The sequence below is a fragment of the Oncorhynchus clarkii genome, chromosome 20, assembly GCF_045791955.1.
Source record: "Oncorhynchus clarkii lewisi isolate Uvic-CL-2024 chromosome 20, UVic_Ocla_1.0, whole genome shotgun sequence".
NCBI classification, from domain to species: domain Eukaryota; kingdom Metazoa; phylum Chordata; class Actinopteri; order Salmoniformes; family Salmonidae; genus Oncorhynchus; species Oncorhynchus clarkii.
In genome coordinates, this window is record NC_092166.1 from 730453 (window position 1) to 753314 (window position 22862).

Below are 22862 nucleotides of genomic sequence, written 5' to 3' on the forward strand. Positions count from 1 at the left end.
TACATACATACAGGTGAAGCCTTTAACCAGCCCAGACTATACATACATACAGGTGAAGCCTTTAACCAGCCCAGACTATACATACATACAGGTGAAGCCTTTAACCAGCCCAGACTATACATACATACAGGTGAAGCCTTTAACCAGCCCAGACTATACATACATACAGGTGAAGCCTTTAACCAGCCCAGACTATACATACATACAGGTGAAGCCTTTAACCAGCCCAGACTATACATACATACAGGTGAAGCCTTTAACCAGCCCAGACTATACATACATACAGGTGAAGCCTTTAACCAGCCCAGACTATACATACATACAGGTGAAGCCTTTAACCAGCCCAGACTATACATACATACAGGTGAAGCCTTTAACCAGCCCAGACTATACATACATACAGGTGAAGCCTTTAACCAGCCCAGACTATACATACATACAGGTGAAGCCTTTAACCAGCCCAGACTATACATACATACAGGTGAAGCCTTTAACCAGCCCAGACTATACATACATACAGGTGAAGCCTTTAACCAGCCCAGACTATACATACATACAGGTGAAGCCTTTAACCAGCCCAGACTATACATACATACAGGTGAAGCCTTTAACCAGCCCAGACTATACATACATACAGGTGAAGCCTTTAACCAGCCCAGACTATACATACATACAGGTGAAGCCTTTAACCAGCCCAGACTATACATACATACAGGTGAAGCCTTTAACCAGCCCAGACTATACATACATACAGGTGAAGCCTTTAACCAGCCCAGACTATACATACATACAGGTGAAGCCTTTAACCAGCCCAGACTATACATACATACAGGTGAAGCCTTTAACCAGCCCAGACTATACATACATACAGGTGAAGCCTTTAACCAGCCCAGACTATACATACATACAGGTGAAGCCTTTAACCAGCCCAGACTATACATACATACAGGTGAAGCCTTTAACCAGCCCAGACTATACATACATACAGGTGAAGCCTTTAACCAGCCCAGACTATACATACATACAGGTGAAGCCTTTAACCAGCCCAGACTATACATACCCCTTTGACTGGTAATGGCTCGCTTGATCAAATCAAATGTTATTTGAATACTAGTGAAGACCTTACAGTGAAATGCTGAATACAATAGGTGAAGACCTTACAGTGAAATGCTGAAAACAACAGGTGTAGTAGACCTCACAGTGAAATGCTGAATACAACAGGTGTAGTAGACCTTACAGTGAAATGCTGAATACAACAGGTGTAGTAGACCTCACAGTGAAATGCTGAATACAACAGGTGTAGTAGACCTTACAGTGAAATGCTGAATACAACAGGTGTAGTAGACCTTACAGTGAAATGCTGAATACAACAGGTGTAGTAGACCTCACAGTGAAATGCTGAATACAACAGGTGTAGTAGACCTTACAGTGAAATGCTGAAAACAACAGGTGTAGTAGACCTTACAGTGAAATGCTGAATACAACAGGTGTAGTAGACCTTACAGTGAAATGCTGAATACAACAGGTGTAGTAGACCTTACAGTGAAATGCTGAATACAACAGGTGTAGTAGACCTTACAGTGAAATGCTGAATACAACAGGTGTAGTAGACCTTACAGTGAAATGCTGAATACAACAGGTGTAGTAGACCTTACAGTGAAATGCTGAATACAACAGGTGTAGTAGACCTTACAGTGAAATGCTGAATACAACAGGTGTAGTAGACCTTACAGTGAAATGCTGAATACAACAGGTGTAGTAGACCTTACAGTGAAATGCTGAATACAACAGGTGTAGTAGACCTTACAGTGAAATGCTGAATACAACAGGTGTAGTAGACCTCACAGTGAAATGCTGAATACAACAGGTGTAGTAGACCTTACAGTGAAATGCTGAATACAACAGGTGTAGTAGACCTCACAGTGAAATGCTGAATACAACAGGTGTAGTAGACCTTACAGTGAAATGCTGAATACAACAGGTGTAGTAGACCTCACAGTGAAATGCTGAATACAACAGGTGTAGTAGACCTTACAGTGAAATGCTGAAAACAACAGGTATAGTAGACCTTACAGTGAAATGCTGAAAACAACAGGTGTAGTAGACCTTACAGTGAAATGCTGAATACAACAGGTGTAGTAGACCTTACAGTGAAATGCTGAATACAACAGGTGTAGTAGACCTTACAGTGAAATGCTGAATACAACAGGTGTAGTAGACCTCACAGTGAAATGCTGAATACAACAGGTGTAGTAGACCTTACAGTGAAATGCTGAATACAACAGGTGTAGTAGACCTCACAGTGAAATGCTGAATACAACAGGTGTAGTAGACCTTACAGTGAAATGCTGAAAACAACAGGTGTAGTAGACCTTACAGTGAAATGCTGAATACAACAGGTGTAGTAGACCTTACAGTGAAATGCTGAATACAACAGGTGTAGTAGACCTTACAGTGAAATGCTGAATACAACAGGTGTAGTAGACCTGACAGTGAAATGCTGAATACAACAGGTGTAGTAGACCTCACAGTGAAATGCTGAATACAACAGGTGTAGTAGACCTTACAGTGAAATGCTGAAAACAACAGGTGTAGAAGACCTTACAGTGAAATGCTGAAAACAACAGGTGTAGTAGACCTTACAGTGAAATTCTTACTTACGAGCCCCTAACCAACAATGCAGTTAAAAAAAATACAGATAAGAATAAGAAATACAAGTAATAAGAAATAAAAGTAACAAGAAATTAAAGAGCAGCAGTAAAATAACAATAGTGAGACTACAGTATATACATGGGGGTACCGGTACAGAGTCAATGTGCGGGGGGCCCTGGTTAGTTGAGGTAATATATACATGTTGTTAGAGTTATTAAAGTGACTATGCATAGATGATAACAACAGAGAGTAGCAGCGGTGTGGGGGAGGGGGGGGGGGGGGGTTGGGGGGTGCAATGCAAATAGTCTGGGTAGCCATTTGATGAGATGTTCAGGAGTCTTATGATTTGGGGGGTAGAAGCTGTTTAGAAGCCTCTTGGACCTAGACTTGACACTCTGGTACCACTTGCCGTGCGGTAGCAGAGAGAACAGTCTGTGACTAGGGTGGCTGGAGTCTATGACAATTTTTAGGGCCTTCCTCTGACACCGCCTGGTATAGAGGTCCTGGATGGCAGGAATCTTGGCCCCAGTGATGTACTGGGCCATTCGCACTACCCTCTGTCATGCCTTGCGGTCGGAGGCCGAGCAGTTGCCATACCAGGCAGTGATGCAACCATGCTCTCGATGGTGCAGCTGTACCCTCTTCACAACTGTCTTGGACCATGATTGTTTGTTGGTGATGTGGACGCCAAGGAACGTGAAGCTCTCAACCTGCTCCACTACAGCCCCGTCGATGTGAAGCACTACTTTTTGAGGATCTGAGGACACATGCCAAATCTGCGTGCTCGGTCCTCCTTTTCCTGTAGTCCGCAATCATCTCCTTTGTCTTGGTCATGTTGAGGGAGAGGTTGTTGTCCTGGCACCACCCGGCCAGGTCTCTGACCTCCTCCCTGTAGGCTGTCATGTCGTTATTGTTGATCAGGCCTACCAGTTGTGTCATCGGCAAATTAATGATGGTGTTGGAGTCATGCCTGGCCTTGCATTCATGAGTGAACACGGAGTACAGGAGGGGACAGAGCACGCATCCCTGAGGGGCCCCCGTGTGGAGGATCAGCGTGGCGGATGTTTTGTTACCTACCCTTACCACCTGGGGGCGGACCCATTCTCACATAGGTGTTCCTTTTGTACAGGTGGGAAAGGGCAGTGTGGAGTGCAATAGAGATGGCATCATCTGTGGATCTGTTGGGGGATGAATGCAAATTGGGGTGGGTGTAGGGATTCTGGGATATTGGTGTTGATGTGAGCCAGCAGCCTTTCATATCACTTTATGGCTACAGACTTGAGTGCTACGGGTCGTTAGTCATTTAGGCAGGTTACCTTAGTGTTATTGGGCACAGGCACTATGGTGGTCTGCTTCAAACATGTTGGTATTACAGACTCAGACAGGGAGAGTGTCACATTCTGACCTTAGTTCCTTTGTGATGTCTTTGTTTTAGTATGGTCAGGGCATGAGTTGGGTGGGCAGTCTATGTTCTTTTTTCTATGATTTGGTATTTCTGTGTTTGGCCTGGTTTGGTTCTCAATCAGAGGTTTAAATAAATAACATGAACAAGCACCACGCTGCGCTTTGGTCCTCACCTTCTTCCACCGACGTCCGTTACAGAAAGGTTGAAAATGTCAGTGTAGACACTTGCCAGTTGGTCACTACAGTACACGTCTTGGTAATCCGTCGGCCCTGCGGCCTTGTGAATGTTGACCTGTTTAAAGGTCTTACTCACATTAAATATCTTTTTCAAATTTTATCCTCATCGACATTGTTCAATCCTTTACTTACAATGTGTGCTAAGTTAGGATATTATACTGAATTGAATCAATCAGACTCAGAGGTAAACTTCAACTTGATAGAACAGGAGACTGATAGAACAGGAGACTGATAGAACAGGAGACTGATGGAACAGGAGACGGAGGGAACAGGAGACTGATAGAACAGGCGACGTATAGAACAGGAGACGGATAGAACAGGATCCTGATCGAGCAAGAGACTGATAGATCAGGAGACTGATAGAACAGGAGTCTGATAGAACAGGAGATTGATAGAACAGGAGACTGATTGAAGAGGAGGCTGATAGAACAGGAGACTGATAGATCAGGATAAATTGTTCAACTGATTAAGAGGCTGATAGAACAGGAGACTGATAGAACAGGAGACTGATAGAACAGGATATTATGTCCAAATGACTGAGAGACTGATAGAACAGGAGACTGATAGAATGGGAGACTGATAGAACAGGAGACTGATATAACAGGAGACTGATAGAACAGGAGACTGATAGAACAGGAGAGTGATTGATCAGGAGACTGATTGAACAGGATATAATGTTCAACTGGCTGAGAGACTGATAGAACAGGAGACTGATTGAACAGGAGCCTGATAGAACAGGAGACTGATAGAACAGGAGACTGATTGAACAGGAGACTGAAAGAACAGGAGACTGATTGAACAGGAGACTGATTGAACAGGTGAATGAGAGAACAGGACACTGATAAAATGTTCAACTGACTAAGAGGCTGATAGAACAGGAGACTGATAGAACAGGAGACTGATAGAACAGGAGACTGATTGAACAGGAGACTGATAGAACAGGATGTAATGTTCAACTGGCTGAGAGACTGATAGAACAGGAGACAGATTGAACAGGATATTATGTCCAACTGACTGAAAGACTGATAGAACAGGAGACTGATACAACAGGAGCCTGATAGATCAGTGGGCTGATGGAACAGGAGACTGATTGAACAGGAGACTGATAGAACAGGAGACTGGCAGAACAGGAGACTGATAGAACAGGAGACTTATAGAACATGAGACTGATAGAAAAGGAGATTGATAGAACAGGAGACTGATTGAACAGGAGACTGATAGAACAGGAGACTGATAGAACTGGAGACTGATAGAACAGGAGACTGATAGAACAGGAGACTGATAGAACAGGAGGCTGATAGAACAGGAGACTGGCAGAACAGGAGACTGATAGAACAGGAGAATGATAGAACAGGAGACTGATATAACAGGATATTATGTCCAACTGACTGATAGACTGATATAACAGGAGACTGATAGAACAGGGGATTGATAGAACAGGATATTATGTCCAACTGACTGAGAGACTGATAGAACAGGAGACTGATAGAACAGGAGACTTATAGGACATGAGATTGATAGAACAGGATATTATGTCCAACTGACTGAGAGACTGATAGAACAGGAGACAGATTGAACAGGATATTATGTCCAACTGACTGAGAGACTGATAGAACAGGAGACTGATAGAACAGGAGACTTATAGAACATGAGACTGATAGAACAGGATATTATGTCCAACTGACTGAGAGACTGATAGAACAGGAGACAGATTGAACAGGATATTATGTCCAACTGACTGAGAGACTGATAGAACAGGAGACTGATAGAACAGGAGACTGATAGAACAGGAGACTGATAGAACAGGAGCCTCATTGAACAGGATACTGATAGAACAGAAGACTGATTGAACAGGAGACTGATAGAACTGGAGACTGATAGAACAGGAGACTGATAGAACATGAGACTGATAGAACAGGACCCTGATAGAACAGGAGTCTGATATATCAGGATATAATGTTCAACTGACTAAAAGGCTGAGAGAACAGGATACTGATAGAACAGGAGATTGATAAAACAGGAGACTTATAGAACAGGAGACTGATAGAACAGGAGACTGATTGAACAGGATATAATGTTCATCTGGCTGAGAGGCTGATAGAACAGGAGTCTGATAGAACAGGAGACTGACAGAACAGGATACTGATAGAACAGGAGACTGAGAGAAAAGAAGACTGATTGAACAGGATACCTATTGAACAGGAGAGGAGACTGATTGAACAGGAGCCTGATATAACAGGATACTGATAGAACAGGACACTGATTGAACAGGAGACTGATATAACAGGAGACTGATAGAACAGGATATAATGTTCAACTGACTAAGAGGCTGATAGAACATGAGACTGATAGATCAGGATAAAATGTTTAACTGACTAAGAAGCTGATAGAACAGGAGACTGATAAAACAGGAGACTGATAGAACAGGAGACTGATAGAACAGGAGGCTGATGGAACAGGAGACTGATAGAACAGGAGACTGATAGAATAGGAGGCTGATGGAACAGGAGACTGATAGAACAGGAGACTGGTAGAACAGGAGACTGATAAAACAGGAGATTGATAGAACATGATATTATGTCCAACTGACTGAGAGACTGATATAACAGGAGACTGGTAGAACAGGATACTGGTAGAACAGGAGACTGAGAGAATAGGATGCTGATGGAACAGGAGACTGATAGAACAGGAGACTGGTAGAACAGGAGACTGATAGAACAGGAGATTGATAGAACATGATATTATGTCCAACTGACTGAGAGACTGATATAACAGGAGATTGATAGAACAGGATATTATGTCCAACTGACTGAGAGACTGATAGAACAGGAGACTGATAGAACAGGAGACTGATAGAACAGGAGCCTGATAGATCAGTGGGCTGATGGAACAGGAGACTGATTGAACAGGAGTGATAGAATGGGAGACTGATAGAACAGAAGACTGATAGAATGGGAGACTGATAGAACAGGAGACTGATATAACAGGAGAATGATAGAACAGGAGACTTATAGAACAGGATATTATGTCCAACTGACTGAGAGACTGATAGAACATGAGACGGATAGAACAGGAGACTGATAGAACAGGAGACTGATAGAACAGGAGATTGATAGAACAGGAGACTTATAGAACATGAGATTGATAGAACAGGATATTATGTCCAACTGACTGAGAGACTGATAGAACAGGAGACTGATTGAACAGGAGACTGACAGGACAGGAGATCGATAGAACAGGATATTATGTCCAACTGACTGAGAGACTGGTAGAACAGGAGACTGATAGAACAGGAGACTGATAGAACAGGAGACTGATAGAGCAGGAGACTGATAGAACAGGAGACTGATTGAACAGGAGACTGAACGAACAGGAGACTGATTGAACAGGAGACTGATTGAACAGGTGAATGAGAGAACAGGACACTGATAAAATGTTCAACTGACTAAGAGGCTGATAGAACAGGAGACTGATAGAACAGGAGACTGATAGAACAGGAGACTGATTGAACAGGAGACTGATAGAACAGGATGTATTGTTCAACTGGCTGAGAGACTGATAGAACAGGAGACAGATTGAACAGGATATTATGTCCAACTGACTGAAAGACTGATAGAACAGGAGACTGATACAACAGGAGCCTGATAGATCAGTGGGCTGATGGAACAGGAGACTGATTGAACAGGAGACTGATAGAACAGGAGACTGGCAGAACAGGAGACTGATAGAACAGGAGACTTATAGAACATGAGACTGATAGAAAAGGAGATTGATAGAACAGGAGACTGATTGAACAGGAGACTGATAGAACAGGAGACTGATAGAACTGGAGACTGATAGAACAGGAGACTGATAGAACAGGAGACTGATAGAACAGGAGGCTGATAGAACAGGAGACTGGCAGAACAGGAGACTGATAGAACAGGAGAATGATAGAACAGGAGACTGATATAACAGGATATTATGTCCAACTGACTAATAGACTGATATAACAAGAGACTGATAGAACAGGGGATTGATAGAACAGGATATTATGTCCAACTGACTGAGAGACTGATAGAACAGGAGACTGATAGAACAGGAGACTTATAGGACATGAGATTGATAGAACAGGATATTATGTCCAACTGACTGAGAGACTGATAGAACAGGAGACAGATTGAACAGGATATTATGTCCAACTGACTGAGAGACTGATAGAACAGGAGACTGATAGAACAGGAGACTTATAGAACATGAGACTGATAGAACAGGATATTATGTCCAACTGACTGAAAGACAGATATAACAGGAGACTGATAGAACAGGAGACTGATAGAACAGGAGATTGATAAAACAGTAGACTGATAGAACAGGAGACTGATAGAACAGGAGACAGATAGAACAGGAGCCTCATTGAACAGGATACTGATAGAACAGAAGACTGATTGAACAGGAGACTGATAGAACTGGAGACTGATAGAACAGGAGACTGATAGAACATGAGACTGATAGAACAGGACCCTGATAGAACAGGAGTCTGATATATCAGGATATAATGTTCAACTGACTAAAAGGCTGAGAGAACAGGATACTGATAGAACAGGAGATTGATAAAACAGGAGACTTATAGAACAGGAGACTGATAGAACAGGAGGCTGATGGAACAGGAGACTGATAGAACAGGAGACTGATAGAATAGGAGGCTGATGGAACAGGAGACTGATAGAACAGGAGACTGATAGATCAGGATAAAATGTTCAACTGACTAAGAAGCTGATAGAACAGGAGACTGATAAAACAGGAGACTGATAGAACAGGAGACTGATAGAACAGGAGGCTGATGGAACAGGAGACTGATAGAACAGGAGACTGATAGAATAGGAGGCTGATGGAACAGGAGACTGATAGAACAGGAGACTGGTAGAACAGGAGACTGATAAAACAGGAGATTGATAGAACATGATATTATGTCCAACTGACTGAGAGACTGATATAACAGGAGACTGGTAGAACAGGATACTGGTAGAACAGGAGACTGAGAGAATAGGATGCTGATGGAACAGGAGACTGATAGAACAGGAGACTGGTAGAACAGGAGACTGATAGAACAGGAGATTGATAGAACATGATATTATGTCCAACTGACTGAGAGACTGATATAACAGGAGATTGATAGAACAGGATATTATGTCCAACTGACTGAGAGACTGATAGAACAGGAGACTGATAGAACAGGAGACTGATAGAACAGGAGCCTGATAGATCAGTGGGCTGATGGAACAGGAGACTGATTGAACAGGAGTGATAGAATGGGAGACTGATAGAACAGAAGACTGATAGAATGGGAGACTGATAGAACAGGAGACTGATATAACAGGAGAATGATAGAACAGGAGACTTATAGAACAGGATATTATGTCCAACTGACTGAGAGACTGATAGAACATGAGACGGATAGAACAGGAGACTGATAGAACAGGAGACTGATAGAACAGGAGATTGATAGAACAGGAGACTTATAGAACATGAGATTGATAGAACAGGATATTATGTCCAACTGACTGAGAGACTGATAGAACAGGAGACTGATTGAACAGGAGACTGACAGGACAGGAGATCGATAGAACAGGATATTATGTCCAACTGACTGAGAGACTGATAGAACAGGAGACTGATAGAACAGGAGACTGATAGAACAGGAGACTGATAGAGCAGGAGACTGATAGAACAGGAGACTGATAGAACAGGAGACTGATAGAGCAGGAGACTGATAGAACAGGAGACTTATAGAACATGAGATTGATAGAACAGGAGACTGATAGAGCAGGAGACTGATAGAACAGGAGACTTATGGAACATGAGATTGATAGAACAGGAGACTGATAGAACAGGAGATTGATAAAACAGGAGACTGATATAAAATGAGACTGATTGAACAGGAGATTGATAGAACAGGATATTATGTCCAAATGACTGAGAGACTGATGGAACAGGAGATTGATAGAATGGGAGACTGATAGAACAGGAGACTGATAGAACAGGAGACTGATAGAGCAGGAGACTGATAGAACAGGAGACTTATAGAACAGGAGACTGATAGAGCAGGAGACTGATAGAACAGGAGACTTATGGAACATGAGATTGATAGAACAGGAGACTGATAGAACAGGAGACTGATAGAATGGGAGACTGATAGAACAGTAGACTGATAGAATGGGAGACTGATAGAACAGGAGCCTGATAGAGCAGGATATTGAAAGAACAGGATATTATGTCCAAATGACTGAGAGACTGATGGAACAGGAGATTGATAGAATGGGAGACTGATAGAACAGGAGACTGATAGAACGGGAGACTGATAGAACAGGAGACTGATAGAACAGGAGACTGATTGATCAGGAGACTGCTAGAACAGGATACTGATAGAACAGGAGACTGCTAGAACAGGAGACTGAGAGAACAGGAAATTAATAGAACGGGATAAAATGTTCAACTGACTAAGAGGCTGATAGAACAGGAGACTGATAGAACAGGAGACTGATAGAACAGGATGTAATGTTCAACTGGCTGAGAGTCTGATAGAACAGGAGATTGATAGAATGGGAGACTGATAGAACAGGAGACTGATAGAACGGGAGACTGATAGAACAGGAGACTGGTAGAACAGGAGACTGATAAAACAGGAGATTGATAGAACATGATATTATGTGCAACTGACTGAGAGACTGATATAACAGGAGACTGATAGAACAGGATACTGGTAGAACAGGAGCCTGACAGAATAGGAGGCTGATGGAACAGGAGACTGATAGAACAGGAGACTGGTAGAACAGGAGACTGATAGAACAGGAGATTGATAGAACATGATATTATGTCCAACTGACTGAGAGACTGATATAACAGGAGATTGATAGAACAGGATATTATGTCCAACTGACTGAGAGACTGATAGAACAGGAGACTGATAGAACAGGAGACTGATAGAACAGGAGCCTGATAGATCAGTGGGCTGATGGAACAGGAGACTGATTGAACAGGAGTGATAGAATGGGAGACTGATAGAACAGAAGACTGATAGAATGGGAGACTGATAGAACAGGAGACTGATATAACAGGAGAATGATAGAACAGGAGACTTATAGAACAGGATATTATGTCCAACTGACTGAGAGACTGATAGAACATGAGACGGATAGAACAGGAGACTGATAGAACAGGAGACTGATAGATCAGGAGATTGATAGAACAGGAGTGATAGAATGGGAGACTGATAGAACAGAAGACTGATAGAATGGGAGACTGATAGAACAGGAGACTGATAGAACAGGAGATTGATAGAACAGGAGACTTATAGAACATGAGATTGATAGAACAGGATATTATGTCCAACTGACTGAGAGACTGATAGAACAGGAGACTGATTGAACAGGAGACTGACAGGACAGGAGATCGATAGAACAGGATATTATGTCCAACTGACTGAGAGACTGATAGAACAGGAGACTGATAGAACAGGAGACTGATAGAACAGGAGACTGATAGAGCAGGAGACTGATAGAACAGGAGACTGATAGAACAGGAGACTGATAGAGCAGGAGACTGATAGAACAGGAGACTTATAGAACATGAGATTGATAGAACAGGAGACTGATAGAGCAGGAGACTGATAGAACAGGAGACTTATGGAACATGAGATTGATAGAACAGGAGACTGATAGAACAGGAGATTGATAAAACAGGAGACTGATAGAACAGGAGACTGATATAAAATGAGACTGATTGAACAGGAGATTGATAGAACAGGATATTATGTCCAAATGACTGAGAGACTGATGGAACAGGAGATTGATAGAATGGGAGACTGATAGAACAGGAGACTGATAGAACAGGAGACTGATAGAGCAGGAGACTGATAGAACAGGAGACTTATAGAACAGGAGACTGATAGAGCAGGAGACTGATAGAACAGGAGACTTATGGAACATGAGATTGATAGAACAGGAGACTGATAGAACAGGAGACTGATAGAATGGGAGACTGATAGAACAGTAGACTGATAGAATGGGAGACTGATAGAACAGGAGCCTGATAGAGCAGGATATTGAAAGAACAGGATATTATGTCCAAATGACTGAGAGACTGATGGAACAGGAGATTGATAGAATGGGAGACTGATAGAACAGGAGACTGATAGAACGGGAGACTGATAGAACAGGAGACTGATAGAACAGGAGACTGATTGATCAGGAGACTGCTAGAACAGGATACTGATAGAACAGGAGACTGCTAGAACAGGAGACTGAGAGAACAGGAAATTAATAGAACGGGATAAAATGTTCAACTGACTAAGAGGCTGATAGAACAGGAGACTGATAGAACAGGAGACTGATAGAACAGGATGTAATGTTCAACTGGCTGAGAGTCTGATAGAACAGGAGATTGATAGAATGGGAGACTGATAGAACAGGAGACTGATAGAACGGGAGACTGATAGAACAGGAGACTGGTAGAACAGGAGACTGATAAAACAGGAGATTGATAGAACATGATATTATGTGCAACTGACTGAGAGACTGATATAACAGGAGACTGATAGAACAGGATACTGGTAGAACAGGAGCCTGACAGAATAGGAGGCTGATGGAACAGGAGACTGATAGAACAGGAGACTGGTAGAACAGGAGACTGATAGAACAGGAGATTGATAGAACATGATATTATGTCCAACTGACTGAGAGACTGATATAACAGGAGATTGATAGAACAGGATATTATGTCCAACTGACTGAGAGACTGATAGAACAGGAGACTGACAGAACAGGAGACTGATAGATCAGGATAAATTGTTCATCTGACTAAGAGGCTGATAGAACAGGAGACTGATAGAACAGGAGACTTATAGAACAGGAGCCTGGTAGAACAGGAGATTGATAGAACAGGATATTATGTCCAAATGACTGAGAGACGGATAGAACAGGAGACTGATTGATCAGGAGACTGATTGAACAGGATATAATGTTCAACTGGCTGAGAGACTGATAGAACAGGAGACTGATAGAACAGGAGACTGATAGAACATGAGACTGATTGAACAGGAGACTGAGAGAACAGGAGACTGATTGAAATGGAGACTGATTGAACAGGTGAATGAGAGAACAGGACACTGATAGAACAGGATAAAATGTTAAACTGATTAAGAGGCTGATAGACCAGGAGACTGATAGAACAGGATGTAATGTTCAACTGGCTTAGAGACTGATATAACAGGAGACAGATTGAACAGGATATTATGTCCAACTGACTGAGAGACTGATAGAACAGGAGACTGATAGAAAAGGAGACTGATAGAACAGGAGCCTGATAGATCAGTGGGCTGATGGAACAGGATACTGATTGAACAGGAGTGATAGAATGGGAGACTGATAGAACAGAAGACTGATAGAATGGGAGACTGATAGAACAGGAGACTGATATAACAGGAGAATGATAGAACAGGAGACTGATAGAACAGGATATTATGTCCATCTGACTGAGAGACTGATAGAACAGGAGACTGATAGAGCAGGTGATTGATAGAACAGGGTATTATGTCCAACTGACTGAGAGACTGACAGAACAGGAGATTGATAGAACAGGAGACTTATAGAACATGACATTGATAGAACAGGATATTATGTCCAACTGACTGAGAGACTGATAGAACATGAGACGGATAGAACAGGAGACTGATAGAACAGGAGACTGATTGAGCAGGAGACTGATAGAACAGGAGACTTATGGAACATGAGATTGATAGAACAGGAGACTGATAGAACAGGAGATTGATAAAACAGGAGACTGATAGAACAGGAGACTGATATAACATGAGACTGATTGAACAGGAGATTGATAGAACAGGATATTATGTCCAAATGACTGAGAGACTGATAGAACAGGAGATTGATAGAATGGGAGACTGATAGAACAGGAGACTGATAGAACGGGAGACTGATAGAACAGGAGACTGATAGAACAGGAGACTGATTGAACAGGTGAATGAGAGAACAGGAGACCTATAGAACAGGAGACTGAGAGAACAGGAAATTAATAGAACGGGATAAAATGTTCAACTGACTAAGAGGCTGATAGAACAGGAGACTGATAGAACAGGAGACTGATAGAACAGGATGTAATGTTCAACTGGCTGAGAGTCTGATAGAACAGGAGACTGATATAACATGAGACTGATTGAACAGGAGATTGATAGAACAGGATATTATGTCCAAATGACTGAGAGACTGATAGAACAGGAGATTGATAGAATGGGAGACTGATAGAACAGGAGACTGATAGAACAGGAGACTGATTGATCAGGAGACTGATAGAACAGGAGACTGCTAGAACAGGAGACTGATAGAACAGGAGACTGATTGATCAGGAGACTGATTGAACAGGATTTAATGTTCAACTGGCTGAGAGACTGATAGAACAGGAGACTGATAGAAGAGGAGACTGATAGAACATGAGACTGATTGAACAGGAGACTGAGAGAACAGGAGACTGATTGAACAGGAGACTGATTGAACAGGTGAATGAGAGAACAGGAGACTGATAGAACAGGAGACTGAGAGAACAGGACACTAATAGAACAGGATAAAATGTTCAACTGACTAAGAGGCTGATAGAACAGGAGACTGATAGAACAGGAGACTGATAGAACAGGAGACCGATAGAACAGGAGACTGATAGAACAGGAGAATGATAGAACAGGAGACTGGCAGAACAGGAGACTGATAGAACAGGAGATTGATTGAACAGGAGACTGATTGAACAGGATACTGATAGAACAGGAGACTGATAGAACTGGAGACTGATAGAGCAGGAGACTGATAGAACAGGAGACTGGCAGAACAGGAGACAGACAGAACAGGAGACTGATAGAACAGGAGACTGATAGAACAGGAGACTGATTGAATGGGAGACTGATAGAACAGAATGTAATGTTCAACTGGCTGAGAGACTGATAGAACAGGAGGCTGATAGAACAGGAGACTGATAGATCAGCATAAAATGTTCAACTGACTAAGAGGCTGATAGAACAGGAGACTGATAGAACAGGAGACTGATAGAACGGGAGCCTGATAGAACAGGAGATTGATAGAACAGGATATTATGTCCAAATGACTGAGAGACTGATAGAACAGGAGACTAATAGAATGGGAGACTGATAGAACAGGAGACTGATAGAATGGGAGACTGATAGAACAGGAGACTGATATAACAGGAGAATGATTGAACAGGAGCCTAATAGAACAGGAGACTGATAGAACAGGATATAATGTTCAACTGGCTGAGAGGGTGATAGAACAGGAGTCTGATAGAACATGAGACTGATAGAAGAGGAGAATGATAGAACATGAGACTGATTGATCAGGAGACTGATTGAACAGGATATAATGTTCAACTGGCTGAGAGACTGATAGAACAGGAGACTGATTGAACAGGACCCTGATAGAACAGGAGACTGATTGAACAGGAGACTGAGAGAACAGGAGACTGATTGAACAGGTGAATGAGAGAACAGGATAAAATGTTCAATTGACTAAGAGGCTGATAGAACAGGAGACTGATAGAACAGGAGACTGATAGAACAGGATGTAATGTTCAACTGGCTGAGAGACTGATAGAACAGGAGGCTGTTAGAACCGGAGACTGATAGAACAGGAGACTGATAGAACATGAGATTGATAGAACATGAGATTGATAGAGCAGGATATTATGTCCAACTGACTGAGAGACTGATAGAACAGGAGACTGATAGAACAGGAGACTGATAGAACAGGAGCCTGATAGATAATTGGGCTGATGGAACAGGAGACTGGCAGAACAGGAGACTGATAGAACAGGAGACTGATAGAACAGGAGATTGATAGAATATGAGATTGATAGAACAGGATATTATGTCCAACTGACTGAGAGACTGATGGAACAGGAGACTGATAGAACAGGAGACTGATAGAACAGGAGACTGATAGAACAGGAGCCTGATAGAACAGGAGATTGATAGAACAGGAGACTGATAGAACAGGAGACTGATAGAACTGGAGACTGATAGAACAGGAGCCTGATAGAACAGGAGACTGATAGATCAGGAGACTGATTGAACAGGAGACTGATAGAACAGGAGGCTGATAGAACAGGAGACTGGCAGAACAGGAGACTGGCAGAACAGGAGACTGATAGAACAGGAGACTGATAGAACAGGAGACTGATTGAACGGGAGAGTGATAGAACAGAATGTAATGTTCAACTGGCTGAGAGACTGATAGAACAGGAGACTGATTGAACAGGAGACTGATAGAACAGGAGACTGATAGAACAGAATGTAATGTTCAACTGGCTGAGAGACTGATAGAACAGGAGACTGATAGAACAGGAGATTTATAGAACAGGAGACTGATAGAACAGCATGTTTTGTTCAACTGGCTGAGAGACTCATATAACAGGAGACTGATAGAACAGGAGACTGATAGAACAGGATGTAATGTTCAACTGCTCCGTTTGTCATTTCCACACCCTCTTCTCCCTTCCTATTCTTTCTTTATGGTCTCGTTCTACGGTGTCTGTCGGACGCAGCATTGGTTGACAGAGCTAGAGATCTTTGCGATGATCTTTGCAGCAGCGGTTCATGACTACGAACACACTGGAACCACCAATAATTTCCACATCCAGACCAGGTAATATATTACTAATCTAACAGATCCAGACCAGGTAATAAATGACTGATCTAACAGATCCAGACCAGGTAATAGATTACTAATCTAACAGATCCAGACCAGGTAATAGATGACTGATCTAACAGATCCAGACCAGGTAATAGATGACTGATCTAACAGATCCAGACCAGGTAATAGATTGCTGATCTAACAGATCCAGACCAGGTAATAGATTGCTGATCTAACAGATCCAGACCAGGTAATAGATGACTGATCTAACAGATCCAGACCAGGTAATAGATGACTGATCTAACAGATCCAGACCAGGTAATAGATGACTGATATAACAGATCCAGACCAGGTAATAGATGACTGATATAACAGATCCAGACCAGGTAATAGATTACTAATCTAACAGATCCAGACCAGGTAATAGATGACTGATCTAACAGATCCAGACCAGGTAATAGATGACTGATCTAACAGATCCAGACCAGGTAATAGATGACTGATATAACAGATCCAGGGTCCATTCCAGGTCTGAATAGGTACCTGATTAGAAAGAGACGATGAACCCCACACAGAGTTAAATATAATAGTAATTCAGTGTTTCTCAATGGAAGAATATATGTTAGGTGACACTATGAACGTGTCTCCAGATCAGACACAGCGATCCTGTACAACGACCAGTCTGTCCTCGAGAGCCACCATGTCAGCGCAGCATACCGCCTCCTACAGGACGATGATGAGATCAACATACTATACAACCTGTCTAAAGACGACTGGAGGTGAGACATTCTTAAAATGTAATAAATATGTCATAGGAGTAATATGAGTGTAATAACATGTAATAAAATGTCATAGTAATAACAGAAGTGTTGTAACATGTAATAACATATAATAGGCGTAATAGGAGTGTAATAACATGTAATAGGAGTGTAATAACATGTAATATTAGTAATAACATGTAATAACATGTAATATGAGCAATAGGAGTGTAATAACATGTAATATGGGTAATAGGAGTGTAATAACATGCAATAACATGTAATAGGAGTAATATGAGTGTAATAACATGTAATAAAATGTAATAGTAATAATAGGAGTGTTATAACATGTATTAACGCGTAATAGGGGTAATATGAGTAATAAGATGTAATAACATGTAATATGGGTAATATGAGTGTAATAACATGTCATATGAGTAATAGGAGTGTAATAACATGTAACAGGAGCAATAGGAGTGTAATAACATGTAATATGAGTAATAGGAGTGTAATAACATGCAATAGCATGCAATAGGAGTAATAGGAGTGTAAGAGCATGTAATAACATGTAATAGGAGTAATATGAGTGTAATAACATGTGATAAGAGTAATAGCAGTGTAATAACATGTAATATGGGTAATAGGAGTGTAATAACATGCAATAACATGTAATAGGAGTAATATGAGTGTAATAACATGTAATAAAATGTAATAGTAATAATAGGAGTGTTATAACATGTATTAACACGTAATAGGGGTAATATGAGTAATAACATGTAATAACATGTAATATGGGTAATATGAGTGTAATAACATGTCATATGAGTAATAGGAGTGTAATAACATGTAACAGGAGCAATATGAGTGTAATAACATGTAATATGAGTAATAGGAGTGTAATAACATGCAATAGCATGCAATAGGAGTAATAGGAGTGTAAGAGCATGTAATAACATGTAATAGGAGTAATATGAGTGTAATAACATGTGATAGGGGTGTAATAACATGTAATAGGAGTAATAGGAGAGTAATAACATGTAATAACATGTAATATGAGTAATAGGAGTATAATAAATGTAATAACATGTAATATGAGTAATATGAGTGTAATAAAATGTAATATGAGAAATAGGAGTGTAATAACATGTAATATGAGTAATAGGAGTATAATAAATGTAATAACATGTAACAGGAGTAATATGAGTGTAATAAAATGTAATATGAGTAATAGGAGTGTAATAACATGTAATAGGAGAAATAGGAGTGTAATAACATGTAATAGGAGTGTAATAACATGTAATAGGAGTAATTGGAGTGTAATAACATGTAATATGAGTAATGGGAGTGTAATACCATGTAATATGAGCAATAGGAGTGTAATAACATGTAATAGGAGTAATAGGAGTGTAATAACATGTAATAGGAGAAATAGGAGTGTAATAACATGTAATAGGAGAAATAGGAGTATAATAAAATGTAATAACATGTAATAGGAGAAATAGGAGTATAATAACATGTAATAACATGTAATATGAGTAATATGAGTGTAATAAAATGTAATATGAGTAATAGGAGTGTAATAACATGTAATAGGAGAAATAGGAGTGTAATAACATGTAATAGGAGTGTAATAACATGTAATAGGAGTAATTGGAGTGTAATAACATGTAATATGAGTAATGGGAGTGTAATAACATGTAATATGAGCAATAGGAGTGTAATAACATGTAATAGGAGTAATAGGAGTGTAATAACATGTAATAGGAGTGTAATAACATGTTATCTCCATCCCTAACTATAACATTTTCCGCCAAGATATAACTGCCAAAGGGGGCGGTGTTGCAATCTACTGCAGAGTTCTGTCCTACTATCCAGGTCGGTAACCAAACAATTCAAGCTTCTACTTCTAAAAATTAACCTTTCCAGAAACAAGTCTCTCACCGTTGGCGCTTGCTATAGACCACCCTCTCCCCCCAGCTGTGCCCTCGACACCATATGTGAATTGATTGCCCCACCCCATCTATCTTCTGAGCTCGTGACCTAAACTGGGACATGCTTAACACGGCCATCCTACAATTCTAAGCTTGATGCCCTCAATCTCACACAAATTATCAATGAACCTACCAGGTAATAACATCTTCCAAGTTTTATTTGTTGTGAAGGATATGCATGGCATACGTCCAATGAAATGCTTACTTGCAGGTTCCTTCTCGACAATGTCTGTATGTCTCCCCAGAGAGCTGAGGGGCCTGGTAGGAGAGATAGTTCTGGCTACAGACATGTCCTGCTCCTCTCTCTAACCCTAACCCGTCTGTCTGTCTGTCTGTCTGTCTGTCTGTCTGTCTGTCTGTCTGTCTGTCATTCTGTCTGTCTGTAGAGTGCTGAGGGGCCTGGTGGTACAGATGGTTCTGGCTACAGACATGTCCTGCTCCTCTCTCTAACCCTAACCCGTCTGTCTGTCTGTCTGTCTGTCTGTCATTCTGTCTGTCTGTAGAGAGCTGAGGGGCCTGGTGGTACAGATGGTTCTGGCTACAGACATGTCCTGCCACTTCCAGCAGCTGAAACATATGAAGAACTTTCTCCAGCAACCGGAGGGGTGAGACTTAACAGCCTCCGGATCTTATGTACATCTATATCTCCTCCCCCATTCCTGCTGTCTCCTCTGTCACCACTGTCCTGATCCTCTATTAGTTCCTGTCCTCTCCTCTGTCCTGATCCTCTATTAGTTCCTGTCCTCTCCTCTGTCCTGATCCTCTATTAGTTCCTGTCCTCTCATCTGTCCTGATCCTCTATTAGTTCCTGTCCTCTCATCTGTCCTGATCCTCTATTAGTTCCTGTTCTCTCCTCTGTCACCACTGTCCTGATCCTCTATTAGTTCCTGTCCTGTCCTCTGTCATGATCCTCTAGTTCCTGTCCTCTCCTCTGTCCTGATCCTCTATCAGTTCCTGTTCCCTCCTCTGTCCTAATCTTCTATTAATTCCTGTCCTCTCCTCTGTCACCACTGTCACCACTGTCCTGATCCGCTATTAGTTCCTTTCCTCTCATCTGTCCTGATCCTGTATTAGTTCCTGTCCTCTCCTCTGTCCTGGTCCTCTATTAGTTCCTGTCCTCTCCTCTGTCCTGATCCTCTATTAGTTCCTATCCTCTCATCTGTCAGCACTGTCCTGATCCTCTATTAGTCCCTGTTCTCTCCTCTGTCACCACTGTCCTGAACCTCTATTAGTCCCTGTCCTCTCCACTGTCCTGATCCTCTATTAGTTCAGGTCCTCTCCTCTGTCCTGATCCTCTATTAGTTCCTGTTCTCTCCTCTGTCCTGATCCTCTATTAGTTCCTGTTAACTCCTCTGTCACCACTGTCCTGATCCTCTATTAGTTCCTGTCCCCTCCTCTGTCCTGATCCTCTATTAGTTCCTGTCCTCTCCTCTGTCCTGACCCTCTATTAGTTCCTGTCTTCTCCTCTGTCCTGACCCTCTATTAGTTCCTGTCCTCTCCTCTGTCCTGATCCTCTATTAGTTCCTGTTCTCTCCTCTGTCACCACTGTCCGGATCCTCTATTAGTTCCTGTCCTCTCCTCTGTCCTGATCCTCTATTAGTTCCTGTCCTCTCCTCTGTCCTGTTCCTCTATCAGTTCCTGTCCTCTCCTCTGTCCTGATTCTCTATTAGTTCCTGTTCTCTACTCTGTCCTGATCCTCTTAGTTCCTGTCCTCTCATCTGTCCTGATCCTCTATTAGTTCCTGTTCTCTCCTCTGTCACCACTGTCCTGATCCTCTATTAGTTCCTGTCCTCTCCTCTGTCCTAATCCTCTATTAGTTCCTGTCCTCTCTTCTGTCCTGATCCTCTATTAGTTCCTGTTCCCTCCTCTGTCACCACTGTCCTAATCTTCTATTAATTCCTGTCCTCTCCTCTGTCACCACTGTCCTGATCCTCTATTAGTTCCTGTCCTCTTATCGCTCCTGATCCTCTATTAGTTCATGTCCTCTCCTCTGTCCTGATCCTCTATTAGTTCCTGTCCTCTCCTCTGTCAGCACTGTCCTGATCCTCTATTAGTTCCTGTCCTCTCCTCTGTCCTGATCCTGTATTAGTTCCTGTCCTCTCCTCTGTCCTGATCATCTATTAGATCCTGTCCTCTCCTATGTCCTGATCCTCTAGTAGTTCCTGTTCTCTCCTCTGTCCTGATCCTCTATTAGTTCATATCCTCTCATCTGTCCTGATTCTCTATTAGTTCCTGTCCTCTCCTCTGTCCTGTTCCTCTATTAGTTCCTGTCCTCTCCTCTGTCAGCACTGTCCTGATCCTCTATTAGTTCCTGTTCTCTCCTCTGTCCTGATCCTCTAATAGTTCCTGTCCTCTCATTTGTACTGATCCTGTATTAGTTCCTGTTCTCTCCTCTGTCACCACTGTCCTGATCCTCTATTCGTTCCTGTCCTCTCCTCTGTCAGCACTGTCCTGATCCTCTATTAGTTCCTGTTCTCTCCTCTGTCACCACTGTCCTGATCCTCTATTAGTTCCTGTCCTCTCATCTGTCCTGTTCCTCTATTAGTTCCTGTTCTCTCCTCTGTCACCACTGTCCTGATCCTCTATTAGTTCCTGTCCTCTCCACTGTCCTATCCTCTATTAGTTCCTGTCCTCTCGTCTGTCCTGAACCTCTGTTAGTTCCTGTCCTCTCCTCTGTCCTGATCCTCTATTAGTTCCTGTCCTCTCCTCTGTCCTGATTCTCTATTAGTTCCTGTCCTCTCGTCTGTCCTGAACCTCTATTAGTTCCTGTCCTCTCCTCTGTCCTGAACCTCTATTAGTTCCTGTTCTCTTTTCTGTCCTGATCCTCTATTAGTTCCTGTCCTCTCCTCTGTCCTGATCCTCTATTAGTTCCTTTTCTCTCCTCTTTCACCACTGTCCTGATCCTCTATTAGTTCCTGTCCTCTCCTCTGTCCTGATCCTCTATTAGTTCCTGTCCTCTCCTCTATCCTGATCCTCTATTAGTTCATGTTCTCTACTCTGTCCTGATCCTCTATTCGTTCCTGTCCTCTCATCTGTCCTGATCCTCTATTAGTTCATGTTCTCTCCTCTGTCACCACTGTCCTGATCCTCTATTAGTTCCTGTCCTCTCCTCTGTCCTGATCCTCTATTAGTTC

At 42.0% G+C, this 22862-nt stretch overlaps 1 protein-coding gene across 1 annotated transcript in view; it reads left to right on the forward strand.

Annotated features, from left to right (window-relative positions):
* LOC139376482 (dual specificity calcium/calmodulin-dependent 3',5'-cyclic nucleotide phosphodiesterase 1C-like) overlaps positions 1-22862 on the forward strand; it is a 98743-nt gene that overhangs the window by 49723 nt on the left and 26158 nt on the right. Inside the window, exons 8-10 of the mRNA XM_071119117.1 lie at positions 16891-16991; positions 17630-17758; positions 20232-20333. Coding sequence (XP_070975218.1) covers positions 16891-16991; positions 17630-17758; positions 20232-20333 — 332 coding nt within the window. The remainder of the gene's footprint in view (positions 1-16890; positions 16992-17629; positions 17759-20231; positions 20334-22862) is intronic.